Source organism: Lampetra fluviatilis, chromosome 65, assembly GCF_964198595.1.
Source record: "Lampetra fluviatilis chromosome 65, kcLamFluv1.1, whole genome shotgun sequence".
In the NCBI taxonomy this organism is placed as follows: Eukaryota; Metazoa; Chordata; class Hyperoartia; order Petromyzontiformes; family Petromyzontidae; genus Lampetra; species Lampetra fluviatilis.
Genome location: NC_136339.1, coordinates 4268006 through 4286704, shown reverse-complemented (window position 1 = coordinate 4286704; position 18699 = coordinate 4268006). Strand labels below are relative to the sequence as shown.

Sequence of the window (18699 nt, the reverse complement as noted above, 5' to 3'; positions counted from 1 at the left end):
AGAGAAGGGTACTAATGTGTCTGTGTGTGTGTAATGGGTTCCGGTAACTTCTTTATTACAATACAACACTCCCAACAATCCTGATACTCTGTTACAGCCTAGGTACACAGCCTAGGTACACAGCCTAGGTACACAGCCTAGCGACACAGCCTAGGTACACAGCCTAGGTACACAGCCTAGGTACACAGCCTAGGTACACAGCCTAGGTACACAGCCTAGGTACACAGCCTAGGTACACTACTCTGGCTACGCTCTGGGGTCCTCCGGCTACAACTACCCTAGGGGAGGCTACCTGGCCCGACCCAGCCAAGGTGCGGGTCTGGACTCTGGCTTCCTCGGAACTCGCCCTCACAAGGACGTAGAGCCGGGAGTCCCAGAGTGCCACCACTGGCCCTCACAGCGTCCCGGCCCTCACAAGGACAAGCGGGACGAGGGGGTCCAGGGTCCTAAGCTGGCTGGTCTTGGGTCTTGAGCTGCGACTGGCCCCGATCGGCCAGGGAGCTGCCCTTTTATGCCTCGTCCCCAACGAGGGGTGGGGTTGTGTGCGCCCCCAGATCTCCCACAGAGCACACACAGCCCCCCCCGTTGGTGGCGCCAAGGGGCTTATCTGTCTAGGGTCCCAGAGCCCCCAGCAGCCCCTCCCCTCTTATGGCACTACATGTGTGTGTGTGTGCCCTGTCTACTGCATCTCGGTCATCTCGGTCAGTCGACCCGTGGCACCTGCTGGGTCTGCTCCGTGACCTGTGACCTCCTGCCAGCGGGCGTTCGACACTTCACGTGGTAGCCTCAAGGTGCACTTGGCCTGGCACAAGCGTCGTGGTGACGTCACCGCCACTTAGTGGCGAATGGCGGTTGTTGTTGTTGTTGTTATCTACTGCAGCGGTACACACACTTTTTGGCACCACGGGACCAGTTTCATGGAGAGGGGTGGGGTCATCATTGGGTCTTTTTCCCCCTCTTCAAAGAAGCTCTCCGGCAAATTTTTTTTTACTCATTTCGGGTCAGCAGCTTTGTGGGCTTAACACAACGGGGGTTGGGGGGGGGGCCCTGCTGTGTAGAGAGGGGAGCGGTGGTGCAGCGGTTTGCTCGCTGGGCTACGAGCCCGTCTGTCCCGCGCTCGATTCGCCGCTCACGATAAAAAATGTGTTTTTTTTGTTCCTGGGTACAAAGCGTTCGTTCCTAATTGTTTATGCCTCAAACGTACAGAAAGTGGCTTTTCCCCACAAACTTTGCTTTTGTGACCAGGACACAAAAGCAAAGTTAATGATCCATTCCATTAGTACTAACACTGCCTAACAAACCTGTGTTTTTGTTACTGGGTACGAAGTGTTATTTCCTAATTGTTTATGCCTCAAACGTACAGAAAATGTTTTTTTCCCCACAAACTTTGCTTTCATAACCAGGACAGTGACATTTTGAACTGTGCTTATTGTCAATGAGGAAACGCGGTGTGCATTTGTGTCATTCCTTCACTTTTTTTTTTCGATTTAAAGCTTCTTTCGTGACTGCAGCAGGGATTCGTCTTCTTGGTTCTTTCGGTAAAGTCACGTAGAAGGGAAATAATAAAATAATAAAAATAAAACATAATAAAATCATATTTTATTATTTTATTTTAATAAAATAATACAAATATTACATAATAAAATAATATTAATTAATACTATTAAAATAATAAAAGCAAAACATAATAAAATAATATTTCATTATTTTATTTTAATAAAGTAATAAAAATATTTTATAAAAATGAAACATAATAAAATTATATTTAAATATTTTATGTTTTATTTTTATTATTTTATTAATATTATTTTATTATGTTTTATTTCTATTATTTTATTATTTCCCTTCCACGTGACTTTACCGAAAGAACCAAGAAGATCATTCCTTCCCGTAAAGTGTTGGTCACAAATGCCAAGTTTCTGGGGCACAATCGCCACTTGCTAAACTTTTGAGGCATCAACAATTAGAAATTAAAACTTTACCATCCAGGAACAACAATCGTGTTACATCCTGTTACCTGGAGCGCCTCCCCTAGGTCGACTCAGCCTCGAATGAGAACCCGGTGCAGTGTGTGTGGTGATGCAACTCCTTACTAACTAACAAGTCCTCACTCACTAACAACTCTTATCATTTTTCATTGCCAGAAGGGTTGACCCCCCCCCCCCTCTCTACCTGAAAATCCTGGCTCCGCCATCGCTCACAGCGCGTGTCCCCAACAGCCTGTTACAGCTTCTTGGTTCTTTCGGTAAAGTCACGTAGAAGGGAAGTAATAAAATAATAAAGATAAAACATAATAAAATACAATTCTCACGACGTTTCGGCCACAACGCAAGCAGCCGTCCTCAGGTGAAGAACAGGTCTGTCGGGAAGACAGCGTCTGAACATTCAGACGCTGTCTTTCCGACAGACCTGTTCATTCAGACGCTGTCTTTCCGACAGACCTGTTCATTCAGACGCTGTCTTTCCGACAGACCTGTTCATTCAGACGCTGTCTTTCCGACAGACCTGTTCATTCAGACGCTGTCTTTCCGACAGGCCTGTTCATTCAGACGCTGTCTTTCCGACAGACCTGTTCATTCAGACGCTGTCTTTCCGACAGACCTGTTCATTCAGACGCTGTCTTTCCGACAGACCTGTTCATTCAGACGCTGTCTTTCCGACAGACCTGTTCATTCAGACGCTGTCTTTCCGACAGACCTGTTCATTCAGACGCTGTCTTTCCGACAGACCTGTTCATTCAGACGCTGTCTTTCCGACAGACCTGTTCATTCAGACGCTGTCTTTCCGACAGGCCTGTTCATTCAGACGCTGTCTTTCCGACAGACCTGTTCATTCAGACCCTGTCTTTCCGACAGACCTGTTCATTCAGACGCTGTCTTTCCGACAGGCCTGTTCATTCAGACGCTGTCTTTCCGACAGACCTGTTCATTCAGACGCTGTCTTTCCGACAGACCTGTTCATTCAGACGCTGTCTTTCCGACAGACCTGTTCATTCAGACGCTGTCTTTCCGACAGACCTGTTCATTCAGACGCTGTCTTTCCGACAGACCTGTTCATTCAGACGCTGTCTTTCCGACAGACCTGTTCATTCAGACGCTGTCTTTCCGACAGACCTGTTCATTCAGACGCTGTCTTTCCGACAGACCTGTTCATTCAGACGCTGTCTTTCCGACAGACCTGTTCATTCAGACGCTGTCTTTCCGACAGGCCTGTTCATTAAGACGCTGTCTTTCCGACAGACCTGTTCATTCAGACGCTGTCTTTCCGACAGGCCTGTTCATTCAGACGCTGTCTTTCCGACAGACCTGTTCATTCAGACGCTGTCTTTCCGACAGACCTGTTCATTCAGACGCTGTCTTTCCGACAGACCTGTTCTTCACCTGAGGGACAGCTGCTTGCGTTGTGGCCGAAACGTCGTGACATTTATTTTATCATGTTTTATTTTTATTATTTTATTACTTCCCTTCTACGTGATGACTTTACCGAAAGAACCAAGAAGATGAATCCCTGCAGTCACGAAAGCTTTTAATCGAAGCCTGTTACAGCTCTACGGAGGGGGTGGATCTTTGTCTGTGTATATATATCTATAGAGAGAGAGACGTATATGTATATAGTTTGTTAAATTGAATCGCAGCTGGTGGCGGTGGGGGGGAGGGTTGGGTTCGAATCCAGGGGTTCGGACGCGGCTAATGCTCCACTCGGCCCATCATCGCTTCTCGGGGGTCGCTAAATCGAGTACCGATTTGCCGGTTTTTGACTCGCCCGCCCCTCCCCACTCTCCTTGCCCCCCCCAGCGTCATGGGAATGTGGAATTTCCACCACCGGCGCTGCAGGGCTGTGAACTCAGAGTCTTTAATGCCGTTCCAAATGTGCCCGGTGGTAATCGCTTTTTTGTACTCTGACGACCGTCGCTTTAGTGCAGCGGCTTCTTAACCTGGAGGTGCGTCACCCTAACTTCTGGGGGTACCAGATGCCCTCTCTGAGGGTGTCAGATGCCCTGTCTGGGGGTGTGAGATGCCCTGTCTGGGGGTACCAGATGCCCTTTTATGGGCGTGTCAGATGCCATTCTCGGGGTTCCAGATGCCCTTTTATGGGGGTGTCAGATGCCCTGTCTGGGGGTACCAGATGCCGTCTGGGGGTGCGTCACGCCAACTTCTGAGGGTACCAGATGCCCTTTTATGGGGGTGTCAGATGCCCTGTCTGGGGGTACCAGATGCCCTGTCTGGGGGTGCGTCACGCCAACTTCTGAGGGTACCAGATGCCCTTTCTGGGGGTAACAGATGCCCTTTATGGGGGTACCAGATGCCCATTCTGGGTGTACCAGATGCCCATTCTGGGGGTACCAGATGCCCATTCTGGGTGTACCAGATGCCCTTTATGGGTGTACCAGATGCCCATTCTGGGTGTACCAGATGCCCATTCTGGGTGTACCAGATGCCCTTTCTGGGGGTACCAGATGCCCATTCTGGGTGTACCAGATGCCCTTTATGGGTGTACCAGATGCCCTTTCTGGGGGTACCAGATGCCCTTTCTGGGGGTACCAGATGCCCATTCTGGGTGTACCAGATGCCCATTCTGGGGGTACCAGATGCCCTTTCTGGGGGTACCAGATGCCCTTTATGGGGGTACCAGATGCCCATTCTGGGTGTACCAGATGCCCTTTCTGGGTGTACCAGATGCCCATTCTGGGTGTACCAGATGCCCATTCTGGGTGTACCAGATGCCCATTCTGGGTGTACCAGATGCCCTGTCTGGGTGTACCAGATGCCCTGTCTGGGGGTGCGTCACGCCAACTTCTGTGGGTGTCAGATGCCCTTTTATGGGGGGGGGTTGCTTGCGAGAGACACGGCCAAATGTTTGCAATTCGAAGGTAAATCATCGAAAGCACAAATTAAAGAAAGGGGCACATACACAACTACAGCAACTTTGTTTAATCGAATCCCCGATGTATTTATTATTAATAACAACATTGTACTTTTTCTGTTAAAGATTGACAAACCAAAGGGGTTTGCAAGTTAAAGGTTAAGAACCCCACTGGATTATAGCGAGTCGCGCGTGTTGGGGCAAGTGTGTAGGCTATACGGGGGGCGGGGGAGCTTTGTCTTTGTGCCTGTGTGTGTGTGTGTCTCTGTGCCTCTGGGTTTGTGCGTGTTACGTATGTGGGGGGGAGGGAGAGGAGTGGTGGTGCAGCGGTTAGCGCGCTACGAAACCCAACCGACGTTTCCCGCTCACCGACGGAGTACAGTTATCGGAACCGGTCCCGGGGCCTCCCCTAGGTGGACTCGGCCTCAAATGTGTAGTAAAAAGGCAAAGGCGGGCGGGCGTGGTGGTGCTGGTCACCCAGCTCCACTCGCGTGCCACGGTGCCGGCCCTTCACAGGTGCTGCTGCTACTCGCTAACAGCACCTGTGAGTGTGTGTCTGTGTGTATGTCTGTGTGTCTTTTGTGTATGTCTGTGTGTGTGCCTGTCTGTGTATGTCTGTGTATGTGCGTGTCTGTCTGCCTGTGTGTGTCTGTCTGTGTGTCTGTCTGTGTGTGTCTGCGTGTGTCTGTCTGTCTTTGTCTGTATGTCTTTGTGTCTGTCTGTCTGTGTCTGTCTGTGTCTGTCTGTCTGTGTGTGGTGACACTTCGGATTGCTCAGCCACGGCTAGACCCAGTTCCGGACCCTCCCCTGGGTCGACTCAGCCTTAAACGAGTACCTTCGGAGTCGTGGTTGGTTGTCGACGGTGTTGTAGCAGCGTCGCCGCCGGCGATCTGACCCTCGGGGTCGTTGGGGGGGTTTCCCCGTAGGTTAACTCGGCCTTAAATGAGTACCTGGTGCGGTGTGTGTCTGTGTGTCTGTGTCAATGTTGGCACAGTAGGGGGCACAGGTGGTGCATCAGCCAGTCATCTCAGTCAGTCGACCCGTGGCACCTGCTGGGTCTGCCCCGTGACCTCCTCCTCATGCACCTAGCCTGGCACAGCAGTCAACCCATGGCACCTGCTGGGTCTGCCCCGTGACCTCCTCCTGCCGGCGGGCGTTCGACACTTCACGTGGTAGCCTCAAGGTGCACTTGGCCTGGCACAAGCGTCGTGACGTCACCGCCACTTAGTGGCGAATGGCGGTTGTTGTTGTGTCAGTGTGTGTGTCAGTGTGTGTGTCAGTGTGTGTGTGTGTGTGCGGGGAGCGGTGGGGAGGAGGGGGGGGGGGCACAGCCGGACTTTATATTTATTTATTTTGCCTTTATATCGACGTCAATAAAAGTTGTTTCCCAATCCCACCCCGGTTTCGTTTCCCATACAGACTCTGCTGAAACACAGTTTTTATACATACACCCCAACATACACCCCAACATACACCCCAACATACACCCCAACATACACCCCAACATACACCCCAACACACACACACACACCCCCCAATACCATACACCCCAATACACACCCATTAACACATTCCTGCGGAGGGAGCTGGTAGGAACGTTGGGTTGCTCGGTCAATGGCCTGCAGGGTCAACGGCGGCGTGGTGTATTCCGCAAATATGCCCGACTGTGAGGGCGGGCACAAGCCGGCGTGAGTAGGTTGAACGTTGAGTTTGATAAGGGCACCACGGGGTGACCAGCCCCTCCACACCCTGAAGTCCACCAGAGCCTGGCGGTTTCCATTGGACCCGCAGCATTGTCCACCACCAGCCCCAGACACAGAAACACCACCAGCCCCAGGCAGCGTCCACCACCAGACCCAGGCAGTGTCCACCGCACACACCCAGACAATGTCCACCGGATCCCTGGCATTGTCCACCACCAGCCCCAGGCAGCGTCCACCACCACACCCCGACATTGTCCACCAGATCCCTGGCATTGCCAACCGGTGGAGCCGCGGCATTGTTCACCATCCGCCCCAGGCAGCGTCCACCACCACCACCACCCCCAGGCATTGTCCACCACCGGATCCAGGCAGCGTCCACCGGATCCAGGCAGCGTCCACCACCACCAGTGGTGGTGGTGGAGGGCGCTACGATTCTGGCGTGCTGATGTCGACGGTCACGTTGGTGTAGAGCTGTTTGCGCGACTTGCTCACCACCACCAGGCATTGTCCACCACCACCCCCAGGCATTGTCCACCACCACCAGTGGCGGTGGCGGTGGTGGAGGGCGCTACGATTCTGGCGTGCCGATGTCGACGGTGACGTTGGTGTAGAGCTGCTCGCGCGACTTGCTCACCACCACCACCAGGAATTGTCTACCACCACCACCCCCCCCAGGCATTGTCCACCACCACCAGTGGCGGTGGCGGTGGTGGAGGGCGCTACGATTCTGGCGTGCCGATGTCGACGGTGACGTTGGTGTAGAGCTGCTCGCGCGACTTGCTCACCACCACCACCCCCAGGCATTGTCCACCACCACCAGTGGCGGTGGCGGTGGTGGAGGGCGCTACGATTCTGGCGTGCCGATGTCGACGGTCACGTTGGTGTAGAGCTGCTCGCGCGACTTGCTCACCACCACCACCCCCAGGCATTGTCCACCACCACCAGTGGCGGTGGCGGTGGTGGAGGGCGCTACGATTCTGGCGTGCCGATGTCGACGGTGACGTTGGTGTAGAGCGGCTCGCGCGACTTGCTGAGCAGCGTGTAGGAGCACGAGTTGAGGCCGTCACGCGGCAGCAGGCGGGCAGAGTCGCGTAGCAGCTTCATCCTGGACAACCCGGGGTAGGGGGGGGTGGGGGGGGGGTGGGGGGGGGTGGGGGGGTGGGGGGGGTGGGGGGAGGGTGGGGGGGAGATGTGGTGAACACGAGGGGAGACGAGGAGACGCACGGGGGCACGGGGACAGATACGTGGACACACACGTGGACAGACACACACGTGGGCGGACACGTGGGCGGACACGTGGGCAGACACACACGTGTACAGACACACGTGGTCACACACGTGGACACACACACACGTGGACACACACGAGGACACACACACGTAGACGCACACGTAGACACACACACGTGGACACACACGTGGACACACACGTGGACACACGTAGACACACGTAGACACACACGTAGACACACACACACGTAGACACACACACGTAGACACACACACGTAGACACACACACGTAGACACACACACGTAGACACACACACACACACACACGTAGACACACACACGTAGACACACACACGTAGACACACACACACACGTAGACACACACACACACGTAGACACACACACACACACGTAGACACACACACGTAGACACTACACGTGGACACGGGCACAACGCGCTGACTCTGAGGAATTCTCATCGCGCCCTTTCGCCCCGGGGCAGGGAGCGCGACGTTCACCACCCTGCTGGGGGCGCGTGCGGGTAACCGGGTGGGTGGGTGGGTGAGTGGGTGAGTGGGTGAGTGAGTGAGTGAGTGGGTGGGTGAGTGGGTGAGTGGGTGAGTGAGTGAGTGGGTGAGTGAGTGGGTGGGTGAGTGGGTGAGTGGGTGAGTGAGTGGGTGAGTGGGTGGGTGAGTGGGTGAGTGGGTGAGTGAGTGGGTGAGTGAGTGGGTGGGTGAGTGGGTGGGTGGATGGGTGAGTGAGTGGGTGGGTGGGTGGGTGAGTGGGTGGGTGGGTAACCGGGTGGGTGAGTGGGTGGGTGAGTGGATGGGTGGATGGGTGGGTGGATGGGTGAGTGGGTGAGTGGGTGGGTGAGTGGGTGGGTGAGTGAGTGGGTGGGTGAGTGAGTGGGTGGGTGAGTGGGTGGGTGAGTAGGTGGGTGAGTGGGTAGGTGGGTGAGTGGGTAGGTGGGTGAGTGGGTGGGTGGGTGGGTGGGTGAGTGGGTGAGTGGGTGAGTGAGTGGGTGGGCGGGTGAGTGGGTGGGTGAGTGAGTCAGTGGGTGGGTGAGTGAGTGGGTGAGTGGGTGGGTCCAGTGGGTGGGTGAGTGGGTGGGTGGGTGAGTGGGTGGGTGGGTGGGTGGGTGAGTGGGTGGGTGGGTGGGTGGGTGAGTGGGTGGGTGAGTGGGTGGGTGGGTGGATGGGTGAGTGAGTGAGTGAGTGGATGGGTGAGTGGGTGGGTGGGTAACCGGGTGGGTGAGTGGATGGGTGGGTGGGTGAGTGGATGGGTGAGTGGATGGGTGAGTGAGTGAGTGGGTGGGTGAGTGGGTGGGTGGGTGAGTGGGTGGGTGAGTGAGTGGGTGGGTGGGTGAGTGGGTGGGTGAGTGGGTGTGCGGGTAACCGGGTGGGTGAGTGGTTGAGTGAGTGGTTGAGTGAGTGGGTGAGTAGGTGGGTGAGTGAGTGGGTGAGTGGGTGGGTGAGTAGGTGGGTGGGTGAGTGGGTGAGTGAGTGGGTGGGTGAGTAGGTGGGTGGGTGAGTAGGTGGGTGGATGAGTGAGTGGGTGCGTGAGTGAGCGGGTGGTTGAGTGAGTGGGTGAGTGGATGAGTGAGTGGGTGAGTGAGCGGGTGGGTGGGTGAGTGGGCGAGTGAGTGAGTGAGCGGGTGGGTGGGCGAGTGAGTGAGTGGTAAAAGTCTCTGTGTGAGTCTCTGTGTGAGTCTATGTGTCTCTGTGTGAGTCTATGGGTCTCTGTGTGAGTCTATTACTGTGTGAGTCTATGACTGCGTGAGTCTATGGGTCTCTGTGTGAGTCTATGAGTCTCTGTGTGAGTCTATGGGTCTCTGTGTGAGTCTATTACTGTGTGAGTCTATGACTGTGTGAGTCTATGGGTCTCTGTGCGAGTCTATGACTGTGTGAGTCTCTGTGTCAGCAGAGACATTTTCTTGGCAGTGGTGACGCAGCCTCTGAGCCCCTCGGGGTGGGGGGTGGGGGGGTGGGGGGAGTCGCCGTGGGGAGGAATTCCGAACGCGATTAGTGGGGGGAGGGGGGGGCGCCCTGGGCACACACACAGACACACACACACCACACACACACAGACACACACACACAGACACACACACACCACACACACCCACACACACAGACACACACACACCACACACACCTACACACAACGCACACACACACCACACACACACCACACACACCACACACACACACCACACACACCACACACACACCACACACACACACCACACACACACACCACACACACACACACACCACACACCACACACACCACACACACCACACACCCTACACACACACCACACACACCACACACACACCACACACAGACACACCACACACACACACCCCACACAGACACACCACACACACACACCCCACACACACACACCACACACCTACCACACACACACACACCTACACACACACCTACACACACCACACACACACCACACCACTCACACACACCTACACACAGCGCACACACACACCACACACACCTACACACACACCACACACACACACACACACCACACAGCGCACACACACCACACACACACACACCACACACACACCACACACACACTCCACACACACCACACACACACACCACACACACACCTACACACACCTACACACACACACACACACCACACACACCACACACACACACCACACACCAACATCAGCGTTGTGCTGTGGGGAGCGGTGGTGCAGTGGTCAGCACTCCACGCGCCACGAACGCGGAGCCCGCCACCCGGGTTCGATCCCCTCTCGCGGGTCAAACCAAACGCCTCCCCCCGGGTCGACTCAGCCTCAAGTGAGCAACTGCTGCGTGGAGAGCGGTAAACACATCGCGGCTCGGGCGGCGATGTTTTTCATAGGTGCTGCTACTTGCTAACTGCACTTGCCCCAATAGTCTGTTAAGGCTACACGGGGGATCTTTGTCTTTGTGTGTTCATAGGTACTGCTACTTGCTAACTGCACTTGCCCCAGCAGTCTGTTGAGGCTACACGGGGGATCTTTGTCTTTGTGTGTTCATAGGTGCTGCTGCTACTCGCTAACAGCACTTGCCCCTGCAGACTGTTGAGGCTACACGGGGGATCTTTGTCTTTGTTTTAAGGATGACCTGGCACCCTTGCGCCCCCCAAGTACCCCCCCACTACCCCCCACCCCACCCACCGCTCCCAGCGCCACCGGTGACATCAAACCCAGGGTTGGAACGCGGCCGAGGGCGGATTGTGATGAGAATGAGACGTCTCTCCCCGCGTCTCTCGACAACCAGACCCCCCCCCTTCACCCCCCCCTGCACCCCCCCCCCTGCACTCCCCCCCCCCTGCACCCCCCCCCTGCACCCCCCCCCCCCCTGCACCCCCCCCCTGCACCCCACTCCATCCCCCCTCCACCGTTCCACGGTCCCGAAATGTTACAGGAACTGATCCAACGAGATCCCGCGTGAGTGAGTGAGTTGGTGAGTGAGTGGGTGATTGAGTGGGTGGGTGGATGGGTGAGTGGGTGAGTGAGAGGGTGGGTGAGTGAGTGGGTGGGTGAGTGAGTGGATGAGTGAGTGGGTGGGTGAGTGGATGAGTGAGTGGGTGAGTGAGTGGGTGGGTGAGTGAGTGGGTGGGTGAGTGGATGGGTAAGTGGATGAGTGAGTGGGTGAGTGAGTGGGTGGGTAAGTGGGTGAGTGAGTGGATGGGTAAGTGGATGAGTGAGTGGGTGAGTGGGTGAGTGAGTGGGTGAGTGAGTGGGTGAGTGGGTGGGTGAGTTGGTGAGTGAGTGGGTGAGTAAGTGGGTGAGTGGGTGGGTGAGTGAGTGGCTGAGCGAGTGGGTGAGTGGGTGAGCGAGTGGGTGAGCGAGTGGGTGAGCGGGTGGGTGAGTGGCTGACTGAGTGGGTGAGTGAGTGAGTGAGCGGGTGAGTAAACTGGCTTCGTCTCCCCCACTAGTTCTGCCCAGCTGGGGTTGTGTTGATATCCTGCCTCTCCATTCACCGTTTTGCTTTGGTGGGACCTACAGACGTGCTCGCTGCCCCGCGACCTTGCTCAACACCCTGCGACCTCTACCCCCCCCCCCGTGACCTTGACCTCGTGATCTTGACCCCGTGACGCACCGATTCTGGTTGACCTTGTTCCCGTCTTCGTTCCGAGAGTGGAAGATCATGGTGTAGCGCGCCACCGCAGCGGGCGGGCGGAAGATCGTCATGTTCATGTGCTCCACCCTGCCCCCCGGCGGGGAAGGGGTGGACAACCGGGTAGACGGGGGGGGGGGGGGGGGGTGGACAACCGGGTCGGGGGGAGAGACGGGGCGGAGACACGGGAGGGAGACAGAGATCGTCATGTTCGTGTGCTCCACCCTACCGGAGGGTGAAGACAACCAAGGGGTGGACAACATGGGGGTGGACAACCGGGGGGGGTGGACAACGGGGGGGTGGACAACGGGGGGGGGTGGACAACGGGGGGTGGACAACGGGGGGGTGGACAACGGGGGGGGGTGGACAACGGGGGGGTGGACAATGGGGGGGGTGGACAACGGGGGGGTGGACAACATGGGGGTGGACAACTGGGAGGTGGATAACTGGGGTGGACAACATGGGGGTGGACAACCGGGGGGTAGACAACGGGGGGTGGACAACATAGGGGTGGACAACATGGGGGTGGACAACTGGGGGGGTGGACAACGGGGGGAGACAAGCGCGGAGAGGCCCCATCGTGGAGGAGCCCCATCGCGGAGGGGCCCCATCGCGGAAGTTCCCCATCGCGGAGGGGCCCATCGCGGAGGGGCCCCATCGCGGAGGGGCCCATCGTGGAGGTGCCCCAGCGTGGAGCTGCACCTGAGGCGGAGGTCGTCGTCCTCCCCTCCCCAGCCCCAGAAGCGGTTGGAGAATCCGTTGACGAGCCGGAACTGCTGCACCGTCATGGCCGACACGCCGCCAAAGTAGCCCTTGTAGCGCAGCCTGGGCACACGTCACCACGGCAACGTCACGGGGGCAGGGGCACTGGTGGTGGTGGTGGCGGTGGTGGCGGTGGTGGCGGCGGTGGCGGCGGTGGTGGTAGGGGTGGTGGTGGTAGGGGTGGTGACGATGGTGGTGGCGGTGGTGGTGGCGGTGGTGATGATGATGGTGGTGGTGGTGGTGGTGCTGGTAGGGGTGGTGGTGGTGGTGGCGGTGGTGGTGGTGGTAGGGGTGGTGGTGGCGGTGGTGGCGGTGGTGGTAGGGGTGGTGGTGGTAGGGGTGGTGGTGGTAGGGGTGGTGACGATGGTGGTGGCGGTGGTGGTGGCGGTGGTGATGATGGTGGTGGTGGTGGTAGGGGTGGTGGTGGCGGTGGTGGCGGTGGTGGTGGTGGCGGTGGTGGTAGGGGTGGTAGTGGTGGTAGTGGTGGTGGTGGTGGCGGTGGTGACGATGGTGGTGGTGGCGGTTGTGGTGGTGGTGGTGGCGGTTGTGGTGGTGGTGGCGGTGGTGGTGGTGGTAGGGGTGGTGACAGTCTGTCGTCTAATCTCCATCTGTTCCACACTCCCCATCAAGCTCAACCCCCTGGCTGGCTGGGTGGGAAAGTGGCTGGGTGGGTGGGTGGCTGGGTGGCTGGGTAGGTGGGTGGGTGGCTGGGTAGGTGGGTGGGTAGGAGGGTGGCTGGGTGGGTGGGAGGGTGTGAAAGTGGCTGGGTGGGTGGGTGGCTGGGTGGCTGGGAGGGTGGCTGGGTGGCTGGGTAGGTGGGTGGGTGGGAGGGTGGCTGGGTGGGTGGGTGGGAGGGTGGGTGGGTGGCTGGGTAGGTGGGTGGCTGGGAGGGTGGCTGGCTGGGTGGGAAAGTGGCTGGGTGGGTGGCTGGGTGGGTGGCTGGGTGGCTGGGTAGGTGGGTGGGTGGGAGGGTGGCTGGGTGGGTGGGAGGGTGGCTGGGTGGGTAGGTGGCTGGGTAGGTGGGTGGCTGGGAGGGTGGCTGGGTGGCTGGGTAGGTGGGTGGGTGGGAGGGTGGCTGGGTGGGTGGGTGGGAGGGTGGCTGGGTGGGTGGGTGGCTGGGTAGGTGGGTGGCTGGGAGGGTGGCTGGGTGGGTGGCTGGGTGGCTGGGAGGGTGGCTGGGTGGGTGGGAGGGTGGCTGGGAGGGTGGCTGGGTGGGAGGGTGGCTGGGTGGCTGGGAGGGTGGCTGGGTGGGTGGGTGGCTGGCTGGGTGGCTGGGAGGGTGGGTGGGTGGCTGGGAGGGTGGCTGGGTGGGAGGGTGGCTGGGTGGCTGGGAGGGTGGGTGGGTGGCTGGGAGGGTGGCTGGGTGGGAGGGTGGCTGGGTGGGAGGGTGGCTGGGTGGCTGGGTGGGTGGCTGGGTGGGGTGGGTGAGTGGGTGACGGGGTGGGTGGCTGGGTGGGCGGCCCAGTGGGTGTCCCACTCACTGGTACTTGGTGAAGTTCCTCCCCACGACGAGGTGGCGTGGCTGGGTGGGAGAGTGGTTGGGTGGGTGGCTGGGTGGGTGACGGGGTGACTGTGTGGCTGGGTGGCTGGCTGGGTGTCTGGGTGGGTGGCTGGGTGGGTGGCTGGGTGGGTGGCTGGGTGGGTGACTGTGTGGCTGGGTGGCTGGCTGGGTGGGTGGCTGGGTGGGTGGCTGGGTGGTTGTGTGGCTGGGTGGGTTACTGGGTGGGTGGCTGGGTGGGTGGGTGAGTGGGTGGGTGGGTGAGTGTGTGAGTGTGTGGGTGACGGGGTGGGTGAGTGTGTGGGTGAGTGTGTGGGTGAGTGTGTGGGTGAGTGTGTGGGTGGGCGGCTGGGTGTGTGAGTGGGAGTCCCACTCACTGGTACTTGGTGAAGTTCCTGCCCACGACGAGGTGGCGTGGCTGGGTGGGTGAGTGGCTGGGTGGGTGGGTGAGTAGGTGAGTGGGTGACGGGGTGTGTGGCTGGGTGGCTGGGTGTGTGGGTGGCTGGTTGGCTGGGTGAGTGGCTGGGTGAGTGGCTGGGTGAGTGGCTGGGTGGGAGGGTTCCTGCCCACGACGAGGTGGCGAGGTTGACTGGGTGACGGGGTGGGTGAGTGTGTGGGTGAGTGTGTGGGTGAGTGAGTAGGTGAGTGGCTTGGTGAGTAGGTGAGTGAGTGTGTGGGTGTGTGGCCCACTCACTGGTACTTGGTGAAGTTCCTGCCCACGACGAGGTGGCGAGGTTGACTGGGTGATGGGGTGGGTGAGTGAGTGTGTGGGTGAGTGAGTAGGTGAGTGAGTGTGTGGGTGAGTATGTGGGTGAGTGTGTGGGTGTGTGGCCCACTCACTGGTACTTGGTGAAGTTCCTCCCCACGACGAGGTGGCGAGGTTGACTCCCGCAGCCGTAGAAGTTGCGGTCGTCCTCGGGGATGAGGTCGACGTCGTGCAGTACGACGCAGTCCCACGGAGCCTCCGACAGCGCCTCCAGGAAGCCCACGTTGAGCAGCTTGGCGCGGTTGAACATCGCCGTGCCCGCCTGGGGGGGGGGGGTGGGGGAGAGGTGGGGGGATGAATAAGGGGGGGAGAGAGGGGGTGGGAGTGGGGGTGAAGGGGGAGAGTGGGGTGAGAGGGGTGGGGGGAGAGTGGGGTGGGAGAGGGGGAGGGAGAAGGGGAGAGGGGGGGGGGGGAACGATCGAGGGTGGGGGGCAAAGGGGGTGGGGGGAGAGTGGGGTGAGAGGGGTGGGGGGAGAGGGGGATGGGAGAGGGGGAGGAAGAGGGGAGAGGGTGGGGGGAGAGGGGGGGAACGATCGAGGGTGGGGGGCAAAGGGGGTGGGGGGAGTGGGGGGGTGTGGGGGGTTTGGGAAGGGGGGGGGGGGAAAGGGGAGAGGGGGGGGAGAGGGGGGGGGATGAATAAGGGGGGGAGAGAGGGGGGTGGGAGTGAAGGGGGAGAGAGGGGTAAAGATAAGAGTGGGGGGAGAGGGGGGTGAGAGGGGTGGGGGGAGAGGGGGATGGGAGAGGAGGGGGAAGGGGGGAAGAGGGGAGAGGGGGGGGGGAGAGGGGGGGAACGATCGGGGGTGGGGGGCAAAGGGGGTGGGGGTGTGGGGGGTTTGGGAAGGGGGGGGAGGAGGGGAGTGGGAGTGGGGGTGAAGGGGGAGACAGAGGTAAATATAAGAGTGGGGTGAGAGGGGTGGGGTGAGAGGGTGGGGGGAGAGGGGGGGAGAGGGGGGGAACGATCGAGGGTGGGGGGCAAAGGGGGTGGGGGTGGGGGGCAAAGGGGGTGGGGGGAGAGTGGGGTGAGGGGGGGGGGAGAGGGGGGGGAAAGGGGAGAGGGGAGAGGGGGGGGGGAGAGGGGGGGGAAGAGGGGAGAGGGGGGGGGGGAGAGGGGGGGAACGATCGAGTGTGGAGGGCAAAGGGGGTGGGGGTGGGGGGCAAAGAGGGTGGGGGGAGAGTGGGGTGAGGGGGGGGGGAGAGGGGGGGGAAAGGGGAGAGGGGAGAGGGGGGGGGGAGAGGGGGGGGAAGAGGGGAGAGGGGGGGGGAGAGGGGGGGGAACGATCGAGGGTGGGGGGCAAATGGGGTGGGGGAGAAGGAAAGCGGTGGGGGGGGGGGGGGTTAAAGATGGGGGGGGGTAGAGAGGGGGGGGGGGGGTTCTGGGTTTAAGTTAGGAGTGTCCCACTACTCTAGTGGTGGGTAGAACTGAGTATTTCCCCGAACCGCTACGATTGCCACGACCCACCCCCTCCCCACCCGCCCCCCTCCCGCCCCGCCCCCACCTGGTGCACCACGTAGATTGCGTAGTCGAGCTGCTGGCGCTGCAGCAGCGGGTGCAGGCTGTTGAGGAGGTGCACCAGGTGGGCCTCCCGGTTGCGGTGCGGCACCAGCACGGCCACGCGCTGGCGAGCGGCGCACGCCGACGGGCGGGCCCGTCCTCCCCTCGACACGGCCCGGTTGGAGGCGGCCACCTGCGCCAGCGTGAGGCCGCTGGGGAAGGACAGCGCCAGCTTGCCCACTGCGAGGATTGGTGGGGGGCGGGGCCGGGGAAGGGGGGCGGCACACACGGAGAGGATCATGGGAAATCGCTGAGAGGGGATGAACGGAGAGGATCATGGGATTTCGCTGAGAGATGAACAGAGAGGCTCATGGGATATCACTGAGGGGAGATGAACGGAGAGGATCATGGGATATTGCTGAGGGGGGCGACACACACGGAGAGGATCATGGGAAATCGATGAGAGGGGCGGCACACACAGAGAGGCTCATGGGAAATGGGAAATCGCTGAGAGGAGATGAACGGAGAGGCTCATGGAATATCGCTGAGAGATGAACGGATAGGCTCATGGGATATCGCTGACAGGAGATGAACAGAGAGGCTCATGGGATATCGCTGAGAGATGAACGGATAGGCTCATGGGATATCGCTGAGAGGAGATGAACAGAGAGGCTCATGGGATATCGCTGAGAGATGAACGGATAGGCTCATGGGATATCGCTGAGAGGAGATGAACAGAGAGGCTCATGGGATATCGCTGACAGGAGATGAACAGAGAGGCTCATGGGATATCGCTGACAGGAGATGAACAGAGAGGCTCATGGGATATCGCTGACAGGAGATGAACAGAGAGGCTCATGGGATATCGCTGAGAGATGAACGGAGAGGCTCATGGGATATCACTGAGAGATGAACGGAGAGGCTCATGGGATATCGCTGACAGGAGATGAACAGAGAGGCTCATGGGATATCGCTGACAGGAGATGAACGGAGAGGCTCATGGGATATCACTGAGAGATGAACGGAGAGGCTCATGGGATATCACTGAGAGATGAACGGAGAGGCTCATGGGATATCACTGAGAGATGAACGGAGAGGCTCATGGGATATCGCTGACAGGAGATGAACAGAGAGGCTCATGGGATATCGCTGACAGGAGATGAACGGAGAGGCTCATGGGATATCACTGAGAGATGAACGGAGAGGCTCATGGGATATCGCTGACAGGAGATGAACAGAGAGGCTCATGGGATATATATGGTGGTACGTAGTGGTGGTGGGGGGGTGGTGGGTGGTGGTGGTGGTGGGTGGTGGTGGTGGGGGGGTGGTGGGTGGTGGGGGGGTGGTGGGTGGTGGTGGTGGTGGGTAGTGGGGGGTGGTGGTGGTGGTGGGTGGTGGTGGTGGTGGGTAGTGGTGGTGGTGGGTAGTGGTGGTGGTGGGTAGTGGTGGTGGGTGGTGGGTGGTGGGGTGGTGGTGGTTAGCGGGTGGTGGTTGGTGGGGTAGCGGGTGGTGGTGGGGTAGTGGTGGTGGGTAGTGGTGGTGGTGGTGGGGTAGTGGTGGTGGGTAGTGGTGGTGGTGGTGGTGGGTAGTGGTGGTGGGGGGGTGGTGGGTGGTGGTGGTGGTGGTGGGTGGTGGTGGTGGGTAGTGGTGGGTGGTGGTGGTGGTGGGTAGTGGTGGTGGTGGGTAGTGGTGGGTAGTGGTGGTGGGTGGTGGTGGGGTAGTGGTGGTGGTGGGGTAGTGGTGGTGGTGGGGTAGTGGTGGTGGGTAGTGGTGGACGGTGGGTGGTGGTGGTGGGGTAGCGGGTGGTGGTGGGGGTGGTGGGGGTGGTGGTAGTGGTGTAGTGGTGGTAGTGGGGTAGTGGTGGTGGTGAGCGGGTGCTAGTGTTGTAGTGGTGGAGTGGTGGTAGTGGGGTAGTGGTGGAGTGTGCGACTCACTCAAGTGTGGGGGGTTGCGTGGGCAGGGCGGCGCGCCCCCCCCTCCCGCCGGCCCCCCAGGGCCCCCCCCCACCACGTAGTAGAGACCCGCCAAGGCCGTGGCCGCCCCCAGGGTGAGCACCAGGGCCAGGTGGCGGGCACGAGGCACCGGGCCGCACAGTCGGCCGTGGCCACAGCGCGCCATCATCACCGGGGGTGGCGGTGGTGGCGGCGGTGGCGGTGGTGGCGGTGGTGGCGACGGTGGTGGTGGTGACGGTGGTGGCGGCGGTGGTGGCTGTGGTGATAGTGGCGGTGGTGGCGGTGG

General features: G+C 59.5%; 1 protein-coding gene across 2 annotated transcripts; it reads right to left on the bottom strand.

Annotated features, from left to right (window-relative positions):
• Nucleotides 1-643: 643 nt before the first annotated feature.
• On the bottom strand, nt 644-18466 carry B4GALT4 (beta-1,4-galactosyltransferase 4). Of its 2 annotated transcripts, XR_013640579.1 has the most exons (7): nt 18396-18466; nt 16466-16701; nt 15044-15231; nt 12646-12768; nt 11926-12033; nt 5980-7671; nt 644-720 (listed from the first exon to the last, which is right to left on the bottom strand). XR_013640579.1 is itself a non-coding variant. In XM_078882512.1 (6 exons), coding segments are annotated over exons 1-6 (792 nt in total). In that variant the 5' UTR covers nt 18397-18466; the 3' UTR covers nt 5580-7535. The 2 variants fall into 2 exon arrangements, 1 of the variants encoding a protein (XP_078738638.1); XM_078882512.1 differs by lacking the exon at nt 644-720 and having other exon boundaries at nt 5580-7671.
• Between the last annotated feature and the right edge of the window lie 233 nt (nt 18467-18699).

Excerpts from the sequence above, each read along its gene's own strand:
- B4GALT4 (XM_078882512.1), bottom strand. Across the intron at positions 12,769-15,043 it reads AGGAACTTCACCAAGTACCA|GCTGCGCTACAAGGGCTACT; the intron begins GTGAGTGGGCCA and ends ACGTGTGCCCAG. Across the intron at positions 12,034-12,645 it reads GACGACGACCTCCGCCTCAG|GGTGGAGCACATGAACATGA; the intron begins GTGCAGCTCCAC and ends GCCGGGGGGCAG.